The sequence below is a fragment of the Salmo salar genome, chromosome ssa13 (genome assembly GCF_905237065.1).
Source record: "Salmo salar chromosome ssa13, Ssal_v3.1, whole genome shotgun sequence".
NCBI classification, from domain to species: domain Eukaryota; kingdom Metazoa; phylum Chordata; class Actinopteri; order Salmoniformes; family Salmonidae; genus Salmo; species Salmo salar.
In genome coordinates, this window is record NC_059454.1 from 111,680,273 (window position 1) to 111,697,778 (window position 17,506).

The 17,506-nt window shown below is 38.1% G+C and overlaps 1 protein-coding gene across 1 annotated transcript in view; it reads right to left on the reverse strand.

The window, feature by feature from the left end:
• LOC106568587 (glutamate receptor ionotropic, NMDA 3A) overlaps positions 1 to 17,506 on the reverse strand; it is a 162,199-nt gene that overhangs the window by 73,555 nt on the left and 71,138 nt on the right. Inside the window, 2 exon segments of the mRNA XM_045692701.1 lie at positions 5,694 to 5,855; positions 14,912 to 15,063. Of these exon segments, the coding sequence (XP_045548657.1) occupies positions 5,694 to 5,855; positions 14,912 to 15,063 (314 nt within the window).

Consider the following 17,506-nt stretch of genomic DNA (forward strand, 5'->3'; position numbering starts at 1 on the left):
CCAGATATTAGAAACACACCAGACAGAAACACACCAGACAGAAACACACCAGACATTAGAAACACACCAGACATTAGAAACACACCAGACATTGGAAACACACCAGACATTAGAAACACACCAGACATTAGAAACACACCAGACAGAAACACACCAGACATTAGAAACACACCAGACATTAGAAACACACCAGATATTAGAAACACACCAGACATTAGAAACACACCAGATATTAGAAACACACCAGACATTAGAAACACACCAGATATTAGAAACACACCAGACATTAGAAACACACCAGACGTTAGAAACACACCAGATATTAGAAACACACCCGACATTAGAAACACACCAGATAGAAACACACCAGACAGAAACACACCAGATAGAAACACACCAGATATTAGAAACTCACCAGACAGAAACACACCAGACAGAAACACACCAGATATTAGAAACACACCAGACATTAGAAACACACCAGACATTAGAAACACACCAGATATTAGAAACACACCAGACATTAGAAACACACCAGACATTAGAAACACACCAGATATTAGAAACACACCAGACATTAGAAACACACCAGATATTAGAAACACACCAGATATTAGAAACAGACCAGATAGAAACACACCAGACATTAGAAACACACAATACAGAAACACACCAGATATTAGAAACACACCAGATATTAGAAACACACCAGATATTAGAAACACACCAGACAGAAACACACCAGACAGAAACACACCAGACATTAGAAACACACCAAACATTAGAAACACACCAGTCAGAAACACACCAGACATTGGAAACACACCAGACATTAGAAACATACCAGACATTAGAAACACACCAGATATTAGAAACACACCAGACATTAGAAACACACCAGACATTAGAAACACACCAGATATTAGAAACACAGCAGACATTAGAAACACACCAGATAGAAACACACCAGACATTAGAAACACACCATACAGAAACACACCAGATATTAGAAACACACCAGACATTAGAAACACACCAGATATTAGAAACACACCAGATATTGGAAACACACCAGATATTAGAAACACACCAGACAGAAACACACCAGATATTAGAAACACACCAGAAATTAGAAACACACCAGATATTAGAAACACACCAGACAGAAACACACCAGATATTAGAAACACACCAGATATTAGAAACACACCAGATATTAGAAACACACCAGACAGAAACACACCAGACATTAGAAACACACCAGACAGAAACACACCAGACAGAAACACACCAGATATTAGAAACTCACCAGACAGAAACACACCAGACAGAAACACACCAGACATTAGAAACACACCAGAAATTAGAAACACACCAGATATTAGAAACACACCAGACAGAAACACACCAGATATTAGAAACACACCAGACAGAAACACACCAGACAGAAACACACCAGATATTAGAAACACACCAGACATTAGAAACTCACCAGACAGAAACACACCAGACAGAAACACACCAGATATTAGAAACACACCAGACAGAAACACACCAGGCAGAAACACACCAGACAGAAACACACCAGATATTAGAAACACACCAGATATTAGAAACACACCAGATATTAGAAACACACCAGACATTGGAAACACACCAGATATTAGAAACACACCAGACAGAAACACACCAGATATTAGATACACACCAGATATTAGCAACACACCAGATATTAGAAACACACCAGATATTAGAAACACACTAGATATTAGAAACACACTAGATATTAGAAACACACCAGATATTAGAAACACACCAGACAGTAGAAACACACTAGATATTAGAAACACACCAGACAGAAACACACCAGATATTAGAAACACACCAGACATTAGAAACACACCAGATATTAGAAACACACCCGACATTAGAAACAGACCAGATAGAAACACACCAGACATTAGAAACACACAATACAGAAACACACCAGATATTAGAAACACACCAGATATTAGAAACACACCAGATATTAGAAACACACCAGACAGAAACACACCAGACAGAAACACACCAGACATTAGAAACACACCAAACATTAGAAACACACCAGTCAGAAACACACCAGACATTAGAAACACACCAGACATTAGAAACACACCAGACATTAGAAACACACCAGATATTAGAAACACACCAGACATTAGAAACACACCAGACATTAGAAACACACCAGATATTAGAAACACACCCGACATTAGAAACACACCAGATATTAGAAACACACCAGACAGAAACACACCAGATATTAGAAACACACCAGACATTAGAAACACACCAGATATTAGAAACACACCAGATATTGGAAACACACCAGATATTAGAAACACACCAGACAGAAACACACCAGATATTAGAAACACACCAGACATTAGAAACACACCAGATATTAGAAACACACCAGATATTAGAAACACACCAGACAGAAACACACCAGACAGAAACACACCAGATATTAGAAACACACCAGACAGAAACACACCAGATATTAGAAACACACCAGACATTAGAAACACACCAGACATTGGAAACACACCAGATATTAGAAACACACCAGACAGAAACACACCAGATATTAGATACACACCAGATATTAGCAACACACCAGATATTAGAAACACACCAGATATTAGAAACACACTAGATATTAGAAACACACTAGATATTAGAAACACACCAGATATTAGAAACACACCAGACAGAAACACACCAGATATTAGAAACACACCAGACAGAAACACACCAGATATTAGATACACACCAGATATTAGCAACACACCAGATATTAGAAACACACCAGATATTAGAAACACACTAGATATTAGAAACACACTAGATATTAGAAACACACCAGATATTAGAAACACACCAGACAGAAACACACCAGATATTAGATACACACCAGATATTAGCAACACACCAGATATTAGAAACACACCAGATATTAGAAACACACCAGATATTAGAAACACACCAGATATTAGAAACACACCAGACAGAAACACACCAGACAGAAACACACCAGACATTAGAAACACACCAGATATTAGAAACACACCAGATATTAGAAACACACCAGATATTAGAAACACACCAGACAGAAACACACCAGACAGAAACACACCAAACATTAGAAACACACCAGTCAGAAACACACCAGACATTGGAAACACACCAGACATTAGAAACACACCAGACATTAGAAACACACCAGATATTAGAAACACACCAGACATTAGAAACACACCAGACATTAGAAACACACCAGATATTAGAAACACACCAGACATTAGAAACACACCAGACAGAAACACACCAGACATTAGAAACACACCAGACAGAAACACACCAGATATTAGAAACACACCAGACATTAGAAACACACCAGATATTAGAAACACACCAGACATTAGAAACACACCAGATATTAGAAACACACCAGACAGAAACACACCAGATATTAGAAACACACCAGACATTGAAACACACCAGACATTAGAAACACACCAGACAGAAACACACCAGATATTAGATACACACCAGATATTAGCAACACACCAGATATTAGAAACACACCAGATATTAGAAACACACTAGATATTAGAAACACACTAGATATTAGAAACACACCAGATATTAGAAACACACCAGACAGTAGAAACACACTAGATATTAGAAACACACCAGACAGAAACACACCAGATATTAGAAACACACCAGACAGAAACACACCAGATATTAGAAACACACCAGATATTAGAAACACACCAGATATTAGAAACACACTAGATATTAGAAACACACTAGATATTAGAAACACACCAGATATTAGAAACACACCAGACAGAAACACACCAGATATTAGATACACACCAGATATTAGCAACACACCAGATATTAGAAACACACCAGACAGTAGAAACACACCAGATATTAGAAACACACCAGATATTAGAAACACACTAGACAGAAACACACCAAACAGAAACACACCAGATATTAGAAACACACCAGATATTAGAAACACACCAGACATTGGAAACACACCAGATATTAGAAACACACGAGACAGAAACACACCAGATATTAGAAACACACCAAACATTAGAAACACACCAGATATTAGAAACACACCAGACAGAAACACACCAGACATTAGAAACACACCAGACATTAGAAACACACCAGACATTGGAAACACACCAGACATTAGAAACACACCAGATATTAGAAACACACCAGATAAGAAACACACCAGACATTGGAAACAAACCAGATATTAGAAACACACCAGATATTAGAAACATACCAGTCAGAAACACACCAGATATTAGCAACACACCAGACATTAGAAATACACCAGATATTAGAAACACACCAGATATTAGAAACACACCAGACAGAAACACACCAGACAGAAACACACCAGATATTAGAAACACACCAGACATTGGAAACACACCAGATATTAGAAACACACCAGACATTGGAAACACACCAGATATTAGAAACACACCAGACAGAAACACACCAGACATTAGAAACACACCAGATATTAGAAACACACCAGACATTAGAAACACACCACACAAACAATATATCAGCCTGTCTTGATTTGAGAGTGATTTGGCTAAATATTGTTACGCATTGAGTTTTTTATTGGATAATTATTTTGTCGCTAAAAATGTATGATTGCTTGTGCTACCCAATAGGTCGTACTTTAGAGCCCTGGGTGTACACTACACAAAGTGTTTTGATATCGGAGACAAAATGTCCGTATCGTTGCTCGGTTAATGTGAGCAGGTCAGAGATGCACGCTGTACTTTTCTAACCAAAGCCAAAGTGTCCAAAAGTCCTTTCAACTCTGAAGTTAACAAGCACTGTCATTCAATTCAAAATGTATTGACTCTGTATGGCAAGCGTGAATGTCTTACTGAAAACGCTTCTGAGACGGCTTTGAGCCACAGCTCCTTGTTGCTACATCAACAATCTAATCACATCATCACATAATTGTTTTATAGAGACACGGGTGGTAAAATCAAATCAAATTTATTTGTCACATACACATGGTTAGCAGGTGTTAATGCAAGTGTAGCGAAATGCTTGTGCTTCTAGTTCCGACCATGCAGTAATATCTAACAAGTAATCTACCAATTCCACAACTACCTTGTACACACAAGTGTAAAGGAATGAATACGAATATGTACATAAAAATATATGAATGAGTGATGGCCGAACGGCATAGGCAAGATGCAGTAGATGTTATAGAGTACAGTATATACATATGAGATGAGTATTGTAGGGTATGAAAACATATGAAGCAGCATTGTTTAAGGTGGCTAGTGATACATTACGTCAGGATGGCAAGATGCAGTAGATGGTATGGAGTACAGTATATACATATGAGATGAGTAATGTAGGTTAAGAAAACATCATATAAAGTGGCATTGAGAATCCTCATGACCAAGTGATTAATCTTGTAGTGTGTAACCACCTGTCTGTGCCACAATGTATAGTGTGAGCAACAGTATGTAAACAAGACAACAACAAAAAACTACAGGAAAGATGTTTGCGTAATGTGAGAGGCTCAGCAATGTTATGATTTTGCAAGTAGTGTAGTGTATGCCCGGCATTACCTGACTAGTATGCAGCCAATACTTGAACTTGGGGTCCTTGACTCTGGGTATGACAAAGCGGTAGATGATGTGTTCAGCCAGGGTGGTGAGGAGAGACAGAACCAGCCCGACACACAGCATCAAAAACAGGCCTGAGAAATGCTTTATGCCCATTTGTAAGGTCTGGAAAGAGACAAGACAAGACAAGACAAGACAAGACAAGACAAGACAAGACAGACAGACAGACAGACAGCATCAGTATATGTATGTCCCATTAAAACGGTCTGAAGAGAATAGAGCCAAAAACAGGATTTATTTAATGTATTTCGTTCAGCAGCACATCCCTATACACTATTACACATCACTATACACTATTACACATCACTACACACTATTACACATCACTATACACTATTACACATCACTATACACTATTACACATCACTATACACTATTACACATCACTATACCCTATTACACATCACTATTACACATCACTATACACTATTACACATCACTATTACACATCACTATACCATATTACACATCACTATACACTATTACACATCACTATTACACATCACTATACACTATTACACATCACTACACACTATTACACATCACTATACCCTATTACACATCACTATACACTATTACACATCACTACACACTATTACACATCACTATACCCTATTACACATCCCTATACACTATTACACATCACTACACACTATTACACATCACTATACCCTATTACACATCCCTATACACTATTACACATCACTACACACTATTACACATCACTATACCCTATTACACATCCCTATACACTATTACACATCAATACACACTATTACACATCACTACACCCTATTACACATCACTATACAATATTACACATTACTATATAATATCACACATCACTACACAATATTACACATCACTATACAATATTACACATCACTATACAATATTACACATCACTATACACTATTACACACACTATTACACATCACTATACAATATTACACATCACTATACAATATTACACATCACTATACAATATTACACATCACTATATAATATTACACATCACTATACACTACTAAACATCACTATACACTACTAAACATCACTGTACACTATACACATCACTACACCCTATTACACATCACTATACACTATTACACATCACTATACACTATTACACATCACTACAACCTATTACACATCACTATACCCTATTACACATCACTATACACTATTACACATCACTATACACTACTACACATCACTATACACAATTACAGATCACTATACACTACTATACATCACTGTACACTGTTACACATCACTATACTGTATTACACATCACCTTACACCATTACACATCACTATACTGTATTACACATCACTACACACTATTACACATCACTATACACTATTACACATCACAATACAATATTACACATCACTATACACTATTACACATCACTATACACTATTACACATCACAATGCTGTATTACACATCACTGTACACTTTTACACATCACTGTACACTTTTACACATCACTATACACTATTACACATCACTATACACTATTACAAATCACTATCACACATCAATATTAAACATCACAATGCTGTATTACACATCACTGTACACTTTTACACATCACTATACACTTTTACACATCACTATACACTATTACACATCCCTATACAATATTACACATCACTATACACTATTACACATCACTATACACTATTACACATCCCTATACAATATTACACATCACTATACACTATTACACATCACTATACACTATTACACACACTATTACACATCACTATACAATATTACGCATCAATATTACACATCACTATACAATATTACACATCACTATACATTATTACACATCACTATTACACATCACTATACACTATTACACATCACTATACACTATTACACATAAATATACACTATTTCACATCTCTATACCACATCACTACACACTATTACACATCACTATACACTATTGCACATCTCTATACCACATCACTATACGCCATTACACATTACTATACACTATTACACATCACTATACAATATTACACTTCACTATACAACATACACTACTACCCATCGCTGTACACATCACTATTACAGTCCACTGTACACATCACTATACACTATTTCACATCACTATACACTATTACACATCAATATTACACATCACTATACATTATTACACATCACTATACATTACTACACATCACAATTGCACATCACTACACACTATTTCACATCACTATACACTATCCCACATCACTATACACATCACTATTACAGTCCACTGTACACTATACACAATTACAGATCACTATACACTACTATACATCACTGTACACTGTTACACATCACTATACTGTATTACACATCACCGTACACCATTACACATCCCTATACACTATTACACATCACAATACACTATTACACATCACTATACACTATTACACATCACTATACACTATTACACATTACTACACAATATTACACATCACTATACACTATTACACATCACTATACCCTATTACACATCACTATACACTATTACACATCACAATACAATATTACACATCACTATACACTATTACACATCACTATTACACATCACTACACACTATTACACATCACTATACAATATTACACATCACTACACAATATTACACATCACTATACAATATTACACATCACTATACACTATTACACATCACTACACACTATTACACATCACTATACCATATTACTCATCACTACACACTATTACACATCACTATACAATATTACACATCACTATACAATATTACACATCACTACACACTATTACTCATCACTACACACTATTACACATCACTATACAATATTACACATCACTATACAATATTACACATCACTATTACTACAGCATCTATTATTTATGCCCATTTTTAGTAAGCTTCCATCATTTTTAATGGACTCCATCATTAAGACTTCAAAACGCACAAATAAACACAGACTGATGGAGGTGATTTACTACTGCCATGTATTTCATTCATATTGAAGTAGTGTGACGCACAGTGCCTTGCAAAAGTATTCAATCCCCTTGGCGCATTTCCTATTTTGTTGCATTACAACCTGTAATTTAAATGGATTTTTATGTGGATTTCATGTAAGGGAATACCCCCCTGAAATGGACAAAAATAAAATGGGAACATATTGGCACCGTACGAAACATATACATGATGTACAATACCACTCAAATGGACGGCAGTTCATTCAAAGCTTATGGCAAATGTGTCACACAGTGTCACAAAGCAAAAATCCAATAGATGGTGAGCGCGCTCCACAGGAAATTCTTTCAATTTGTTGGTCAATTATACATGTATAAGAACTGTATGAACATACTTTTGTCATATTTTATTGTCATATTTTTTTTACTTGTCCATAAGGCATATTTTTTTGTCCATTTGCTTTATGATATCATAGGAAGTCAAAGTCAGTGAACCATTGCCAAATGCTATAAGAAATGTCCAAATGCAATATGAAAGTATTGAAAGTGCCAAATCAGAATGTCATGTCAATTTGTCATGTACGATCATAGGAAGTCGGTTTCCGAACCCAAAAGTCAGTGAACCATGTCCAAATGGCATTTATACTGCCCAAATTATATATAGCACTATGTTAAGTCATGAATCAACCTAGATGGTCTATTTGTCATGTATGATGAGGGATAAGTGGGACTCTGTTGTTTTTGAACAATTTTTGGAAAAACATCCAAAATGACCAGGGCTCCCTACTAGATGGGAACGGGTGGGGGGTGCTCCATACCCAACCATAGACTCCTTGCTGCCCCCTAAAGGCATTAAAAAAAACATTTAAAAAATGTGCTTCTGGTAACCCATTCCAATCACCAGGTGCACAGCTGTCCATTTGCAATATGTTTCAATGGGCATTTACCATCACAAATTTGACATGCTCAAAAATACTGCAGAAATGCAAAATTGACTGGGCTGATGAACTCGGGATGGCCGGGCAGTGATAGTGGTTCCTCTCCATCGCTCGTTGTGTTGATTTCATCATGTCCATTTGGTGATGTTTTTACACTGTTGAATCTTATTGCAAATGTTCTGTCCATTTGCAATATGTTTCAATGGGCATTTATCATCACAAATTTGACATGCTCAAAAATACTGCAGAAATGCAAAATTGACTGGCACGATGAACTCGGGATGGCTGGGCAGTGATAGTCGTTCCTCTCCATCGCTCGATGGTGACATGAGAGAAGTGGGACTCTCACGTTTTTTAATGATTTAAAAAAAAGTCCAAAATGACCAGGGGCGCCCCCTATTGGATGGGCACGGGTGGGGGGTGCTCCCTACCCAACCGTGGACCCCTTGCACCCCCCTAAAGGCATTCAACAATATATTTAAAAATGTGCTCCTGGTAACCTGTTCCAATCACCAGGCTGTCCACTTGTTATATGTTTCAAAGGGCATTGACCATCAAGAATTTGACATGCTCAAAAATACTGCAGGAATGTGAAATTGACTGGCCCGATGAACTCGGGATGGCCAGGCAGTGATTCTGGTTCCTCTCCATCGCTTGTTGGTGTTGATTTCAGAATGTCAATTTGGTGATGGTCCATCACTGTTTAAACATATTGCAAATGGACTAAAGTCAGCCAGCAAGTCACCGTCCATCAGTCAATTAGATATCATTCTGACACCAAACTGATACAAACTGACACCACACCCACTTTTTCCAACTCGTATAGAAGCCAACTATCACATATTTCAGAGCTGGCCCATAATTCACAGCGCCTTCTGTTTAAACCATAATAAAAACATAAAACACGTAGTTACGTTCTAGCTGCGGGTCCAGTTCTGACATAATTTCAGCTCAATAGGTCATTTGGAGCCCGAGCAGCAACCTTAACCTCTATGGGCTAGGTGGGACGCTAGCGTGCCACCCGTGGTGCACTCCATCAACAGCAGGTGCATTTCAAGAGCGGCAAATTTGAATCCAAATAAATGTCAAAATTCAAATTTTTCAAACATACAACTATTTTACACCCTTTGAAAGATAAACATCTCCTTAATCTAACCACGTTTTACGATTTCAAAAAGGTTTTACGGCGAAAGCATAAATTTAGAGTATGTTAGGACAGTACATTTACAAGAGTTGTGTGTAATGTTTTGTCAATTCAAAGACAGGGTCACCAAAACCATAAAACCAGCTAAAATGATGCACTAACCTTTTACAATCTCCATCAGATGACACTCCTAGGACATTATGTTAGACAATGCATGCATTTTTAGTTCTATCAAGTTCATATTTATATCCAAAAACAGCGTTTTACTATGGCATTGATGTTGAGGAAATCGTTTCCCTCCAATAACCGGCAGTCAAGTCAGCGTCACAAATTAAATAATTAAAATTAGAAAACATTGGTAAAATATTATATTGTCATTTAAAGAATTATAGATTTACATCTCTTGAACGCAATCAACTTGCCAGATTTAAAAATAACCTTACTGGGAAATCACACTTTGCAATAATCTGAGCACTGCGCCCAGAAAAATACGCGTTGCGATACAGACTAGACGTCATGTTGGGGAGATCTAAAATCGAAAATACTATGTAAATAATCCATTACCTTTGATTCTCTTCATCAGATGTCACTTCCAGGTATCACAGGTCCATAACGAATGTAGTTTTGTTCAAAAAAGCTCATCATTTATGTCCAAAAATCTCCGTCTTGTTAGCACATGATCTAAGCCAGCCGGACTTCTCGTCATGAACGAGGGGAAAAAATATATTTACGTTCGTTCAAACATGTCAAACGTTGTATAGCATAAATCATTAGGGCCTTTTTTAACCAGAACATGAATAATATTCAAGGTGGACGAATGCATACTCTTTTATAACGTATTGGAACGAGGGTACCCAACATGAACTCGCGCGCCAGGTGTCTAATGGGACATCATCGTTCCATGGCTCTTGTTCGGTCAGATCTCCCTCCAGAAGACTCAAAACACTTTGTAAAGGCTGGTGACATCTAGTGGAAGCAATAGGTAGTGCCAAAATATTCCTCAGCCCCTGTGTTTTTCAATGGGATAGGTTTAAAGGTAATACAACACATCAGGTATCCACTTCCTGTCAGAAAATGTCTCAGGGTTTTGCCTGCCAAATGAGTTCTGTTATACTCACAGACACCATTCAAACAGTTTTAGAAACTTTAGAGTGTTTTCTATCCATATATAATAAGTATATGCATATTCTAGTTACTGGGTAGGATTAGTAACCAGATTAAATCGGGTACATTTTTTTTATCCAGACGTGCAAATGCTGCCCCCTAGCCCTAACAGGTTAATTGGTGCTGAAAATCCACATTTCCGTGCGTTGCTACGGGGTCCTTGAATGAGCTATCGAACAGAAATGTTAGGGTCTGTCTCTATGGGCCGAGGCGGTTTCAATGCACCTAATCTTGCGACTCTGGGACTTTTCTAAATGTCATAATTTTTGTGATGGTCAAAATGAATTGAAGTTATTGCAAATGTACGAAGCTGTTTCTTGGTTTGAGAACCTTCTAGAGCCACATAACTCACTGTGCACTATCGACTTCAGCTCTAGAACAGGTTTCTAAAGTTTCAGAGCTCTCGGTCTGATGGTTGAGTTCGAACAAAGGTAACTATTGCAGGCTCTGTGTGTCTGTAAGCCCCACACTATGTCACTCCGTCCTTGCTGTGTGTGTGTGTGTGTGTGTGTGTGTGTGTGTGTGTGTGTGTGTGTGTGTGTGTGTGTGTGTGTGTGTGTGTGTGTGTGTGTGTGTGTGTGTGTGTGTGTGTGTGTGTGTGTGTGTGTGTGTGTGTGTGTGTGTGTGTGTGAGCTTTTCTTGGAAATCTGATGGGAGAAATGACTGATTTACAGTTCATGAGGGTTACCTAGTCACACATATGAAGTTTTGGAAAGATGTGACTTTTTTAACCCTTCGAAGCAGCCCCTGTGTCCCCCAATTAAAGCCACTTCCAGTTGGCACAGGAAGTTAAAAGTAAATAAATATCCTCATTGGGGTAGTCTTTTACAGAATCCTGAGTTTAAAGTCTTTACGTTAAGAACTGACTGATTTACAGAGGGTTGAATGAGTGTGTGTGATTTCAGAAAATCACAGAAAATCACAGAAATCACGCAGTGCTCCGAAACCCACCTTAACGGATTGGTCTGAACACGTCGCAACTGGATATGTAACTTTTTGGGGAAAAAAACACATTTCTTTGACCATCACCAATTGTATATTGTACAATTTCTCTTAAATTACGATAGATAAATGGCTGTTTTTTTTCCTGACACCATAGGTTCCTGTACTTTGACGCGAAGCAGTCAAATTAGCGCTCTATTTTCATTTTTGACCTTTAATCCCAGAAAAATTGTCAAAAAATGTTGAGGCCTCGACGCCATCTTGTTTCCGTTTAGGAGAAATGGCCAGGTCGTGATTGTTGATGTTTTGTACATTTGCAATAAGATTCCATTCGCCATCTGTTGAAATTTACCGGGACAGCGGAAGTATGACCAAAATTTGAAAATTTTATAAAACGGAAACCGAACACTAAATAACCCAAATCAGTGAAGCGAAATAAAAAGAATCTAAAAAAATCTAAAAATTACAAAATTACAAACGGAAAAGTGATGCGTGCATATGCATTCACCCCTTTGCTATGAAGCCCGTAAATAAGATCTGGTGCAACCAATTACCTTCAGAAGTCACATAACTAGTTAAATAAAGTCCACCTGTGTGCAAGCTAAGTATCACATGATCTGTCACATGATCTTAGTATATATACACGTGTTCTGAGTCTGCAACACCAACAAGCAAACAGGTCAGGGACAAAGTTGTTGAGAAGTACAGATCAGGGTTGGGTTATAAAAAATATCCAAAACTTTGAAAATCTCACGGAGCGCCATCAACTCTATTATTAAAAAAGTGAAAGAATATGGCACCACAACAAACCTGCCAAGAGAAGGCTGCCCACCAAAACTCACGGACCAGGCAAGGAGGGCATTAATCAGAGAGGCAACAAAGAGACCAAAGATAACCCTGAAGGAGCTGCAAAGCTCCACCGCGGAGATTGGAGTATCTGTCCATAGGACCACTTTAAGCTGTACACTCCACAGAGCTGGGCTTGTGGGATGTGGGAGACCCCCCAAACGTATGGAAGAGGGTTTTTATTTATTTGTACTGTTTCCTACATTACAGAATAATAGTGAAGACATCAAAACTATGAAATAACACATGGAATCATGTAGTAACCAAAAAAGTGTTAAACAAATCACAATATATTTTATATTTCATATAAACTGGTCAGATGGTCAGATGAGACTAAAATGTAGCTTTTAGACCATCAAGGAAAACGCTATGTCTGGCACAAACCCAACACCTCTCATCACCCTGAGAACACCATCCCCACAGTGAAGCATGGTGATGGCAGCATCAGGCTGTGGGGATGTTTTTCATCGACAGGGACTGGGAAACTGGTCAGAATTAAAGGAATGATGGATGGCGCTAAATACAGGGAAATTCTTGAGGGAAACCTGTTTCAGTCTTCCAGAGATTTGAGACTGGGACAGAGGTTCACCTTCCACTAGGACAATGACCATAAGCATACTGCTAAAGCAACACTCGAGTGGTTTAAGGGGAAACATTTAAATGTTTTGAAATGGCCTAGTCAAAGCCCAGACCTCAATCCAATTGAGAATCTGTGGTATGACTTAAAGATTTCTGTACACCAGCGGAACCCATCCAACTTGAAGGAGCTGGAGCAGTTTTGCCTTGAAAAATGGGCAAAAATCCCAGTGGCTAGATGTGCCAAGCTTACAGAGACATAACCCAAGAGACTTGCAGCTGTAATTGCTGCAAAACGTGGCTCTACAAAGTATTGACTTGGGGGGGGGGATAGTTATGCACGCTCAAGTTATCCGTTTTTTAGGCTTATTTCTTGTTTGTTTTCACAATAAAAAATATTTTGCGTCTTCAAAGTGGTAGGGATGTTGTGTAAATGAAATGATACAAACCCCCCCAAAAAATCAATTTTAATTCCAGGTTGTAAGGCAACAAAATAGGAAAAATGCCAAGGGGGGTGAATACTTTCGCAAGCTACTGTATTTCATTAATATTAAAGTAGTATGATGTACATTACCTCAGTGACGGCGAAGCTCCGTTTTCCACAGGGCACCACCTTGTACCACTTGTCATGCAGCATATCCATGAAGCCGTCTGACTTGTACTGGCTCACCAGCTCTGAGATGTTAGAGGACAGGGGAGAGTTCTGGCGCAGGCCGATGCCATAACCTGGGTTCAGATACACACACAGAATGACTTAGAAAACACAGCAGGCCGATGCCATAACCTGGGTTCAGATACACACACAGAATGACTTAGAAAACATCATCGTCCCTGTCTTTTTCCTCTGTACTATGGGTATGATACGGGTGATGAAGACATCAACCTCCCTGTCTTCCTCTGTACTATGGGTAAATAAATACAGACACCTAGACTGACACAGAAAACCCATTGATCAAATGAATTGATGTCACGTTGACGTTGGACAACACATACCGGTAGTGTTGAATATGCAGTACATGTATGTGTGTAGCTTGGTCAATTAATCTTGCTACTACATTATTATAATGTGTGGGTGTCGGGGTTGTTTCAGTTTCAATTCTGAATTTTTGGAATTGACTCCCATTCAACTCGTGAGTTGAAATGGGAATTGAATTGGCCACATCCTACTGCAGTTCCAGGTTGACTCCCATTCAACTCGTGAGTTGAAATGGGAATTGGCCACATCCTACCGCAGTTCCAGGTTGACTCCCATTCAATTGAATTGGCCACATCCTACCGCAGTTCTATGTGTATGGCTCCTGGGCGAACCCCACCTTCAGCCCCCCCCCAACAAAAGAAACACAATCTGCGCTATCTGTAAATTTAACTCAGACATTTGAACAAAACAAATAAATCATAATATTTAAAACTATATAAATATAAAAATATATATATAAAAAATTACACTATTACCCCTTTGCTAACAAAAAACAGACAAATAAAACTAAATTGCACAAATATGATATCACACAAATACACACTTATAAAGAAGAGAACCTGATTATTACACTATTGGTCTTCAAACAAGAAACACACAAACTAAATTGCACAACTAATTGCATTAGTACTGTACAAAGTTAGAGGTGCGCTATTTGATAGATTCCCCCGCTCCCCCTACCTCAGGCTTCCAGTGGGGAGACCTGAAGTCAACCTACCCCCGCCCCTTTTCCCCATCTCGTACTTCTGAGTGGGAGACCTTAGCTCACAAACTAGAATCAGGGCGCCCACTCCGACAAGGTTAATTGACCCACTGTCCCACACTGTGACATGATATCATTGACGTGATGTGCAAATGAGCGATAGAAAACCGATCACGCAAATGTCACCATTCGGAATATTATTATTATAATTATGTATATTTGAAGTTGGAAGTTCACATACACTTAGATTGGAGTCATTAAAACTTGTTTTTCAACCACTCCACAAATTTCTTGTTAACCTGTTGGGTCTAGGGGGCAGCATTTGCACGTCTGGATAAAAAAAATGTACCCGATTTAATCTGGTTACTAATCCTACCCAGTAACTAGAATATGCATATACTTATTATATATGGATAGAAAACACTCTAAAGTTTCCAAAACTGTTTGAATGGTGTCTGTGAGTATAACAGAACTCATTTGGCAGGCAAAACCCTGAGACATTTTCTGACAGGAAGTGGATACCTGATGTGTTGTATTGATTTTAAACCTATCCCATTGAAAAACACAGGGGTTTAGGAATATTTTGGCACTTCCTATTGCTTCCACTAGATGTCACCAGCCTTTACAAAGTGTTTTGAGTCTTCTGGAGGGAGATCTGACCGAACAAGAGCCATGGAACGGTGATGTCCCATTAGACACCTGGCGCGCTACTTCATGTTGGGTACCCTCGTTCCAATACGTTATAAAAGGCTATGCATTCGTCCACCTTGAATATTATTCATGTTCTGGTTAAAAAGGCCCTAATGATTTATGCTATACAACGTTTGACATGTTTGAACGAACGGGAATATATTTTTTCCCCTCGTTCATGACGAGAAGTCCGGCTGGCTTACATCATGTGCTAACGAGACGGAGATTTTTGGACATAAATGATGAGCTTTTTTGAACAAAACTACATTCGTTATGGACCTGTGATACCTGGAAGTGACATCTGATGAAGAGAATCAAAGGTAATGGATTATTTACATAGTATTTTCGATTTTAGATCTCCCAACACGACGCGTGTCTAGTCTGTATCGCAACGCGTATTTTTCTGGGCACAGTGCTCAGATTATTGCAACGTGTCACTTCCCAAGAGGTTAACAAACTATAGTTTTGGCAAGTCGGTTAGGACATCTACTTTGTGCATGACACAAGTAATTTTTCCAACAATTGTTTACAGACAGATTATTTCACTTATAATTCACTGTATCACAATTCCAGTTGATCAGAAGTTAACATACACTAAGTTGACCGTGCCGTTAAACAGCTTGGAAAATTCCAGATCGGCTTTAGAAGCTTCTGATAGGCCAAATAACATTATTTGAGTCAATTTGATGTGTACCTGTGGATGTATTTCAGGGCCTACCTTCAAACTCAGTGTCTCTGCTTGACATCATGGGAAAATCTAAAGAAATCAGCCAAGACCTCAGAAAAAATGTTTTGGGGAC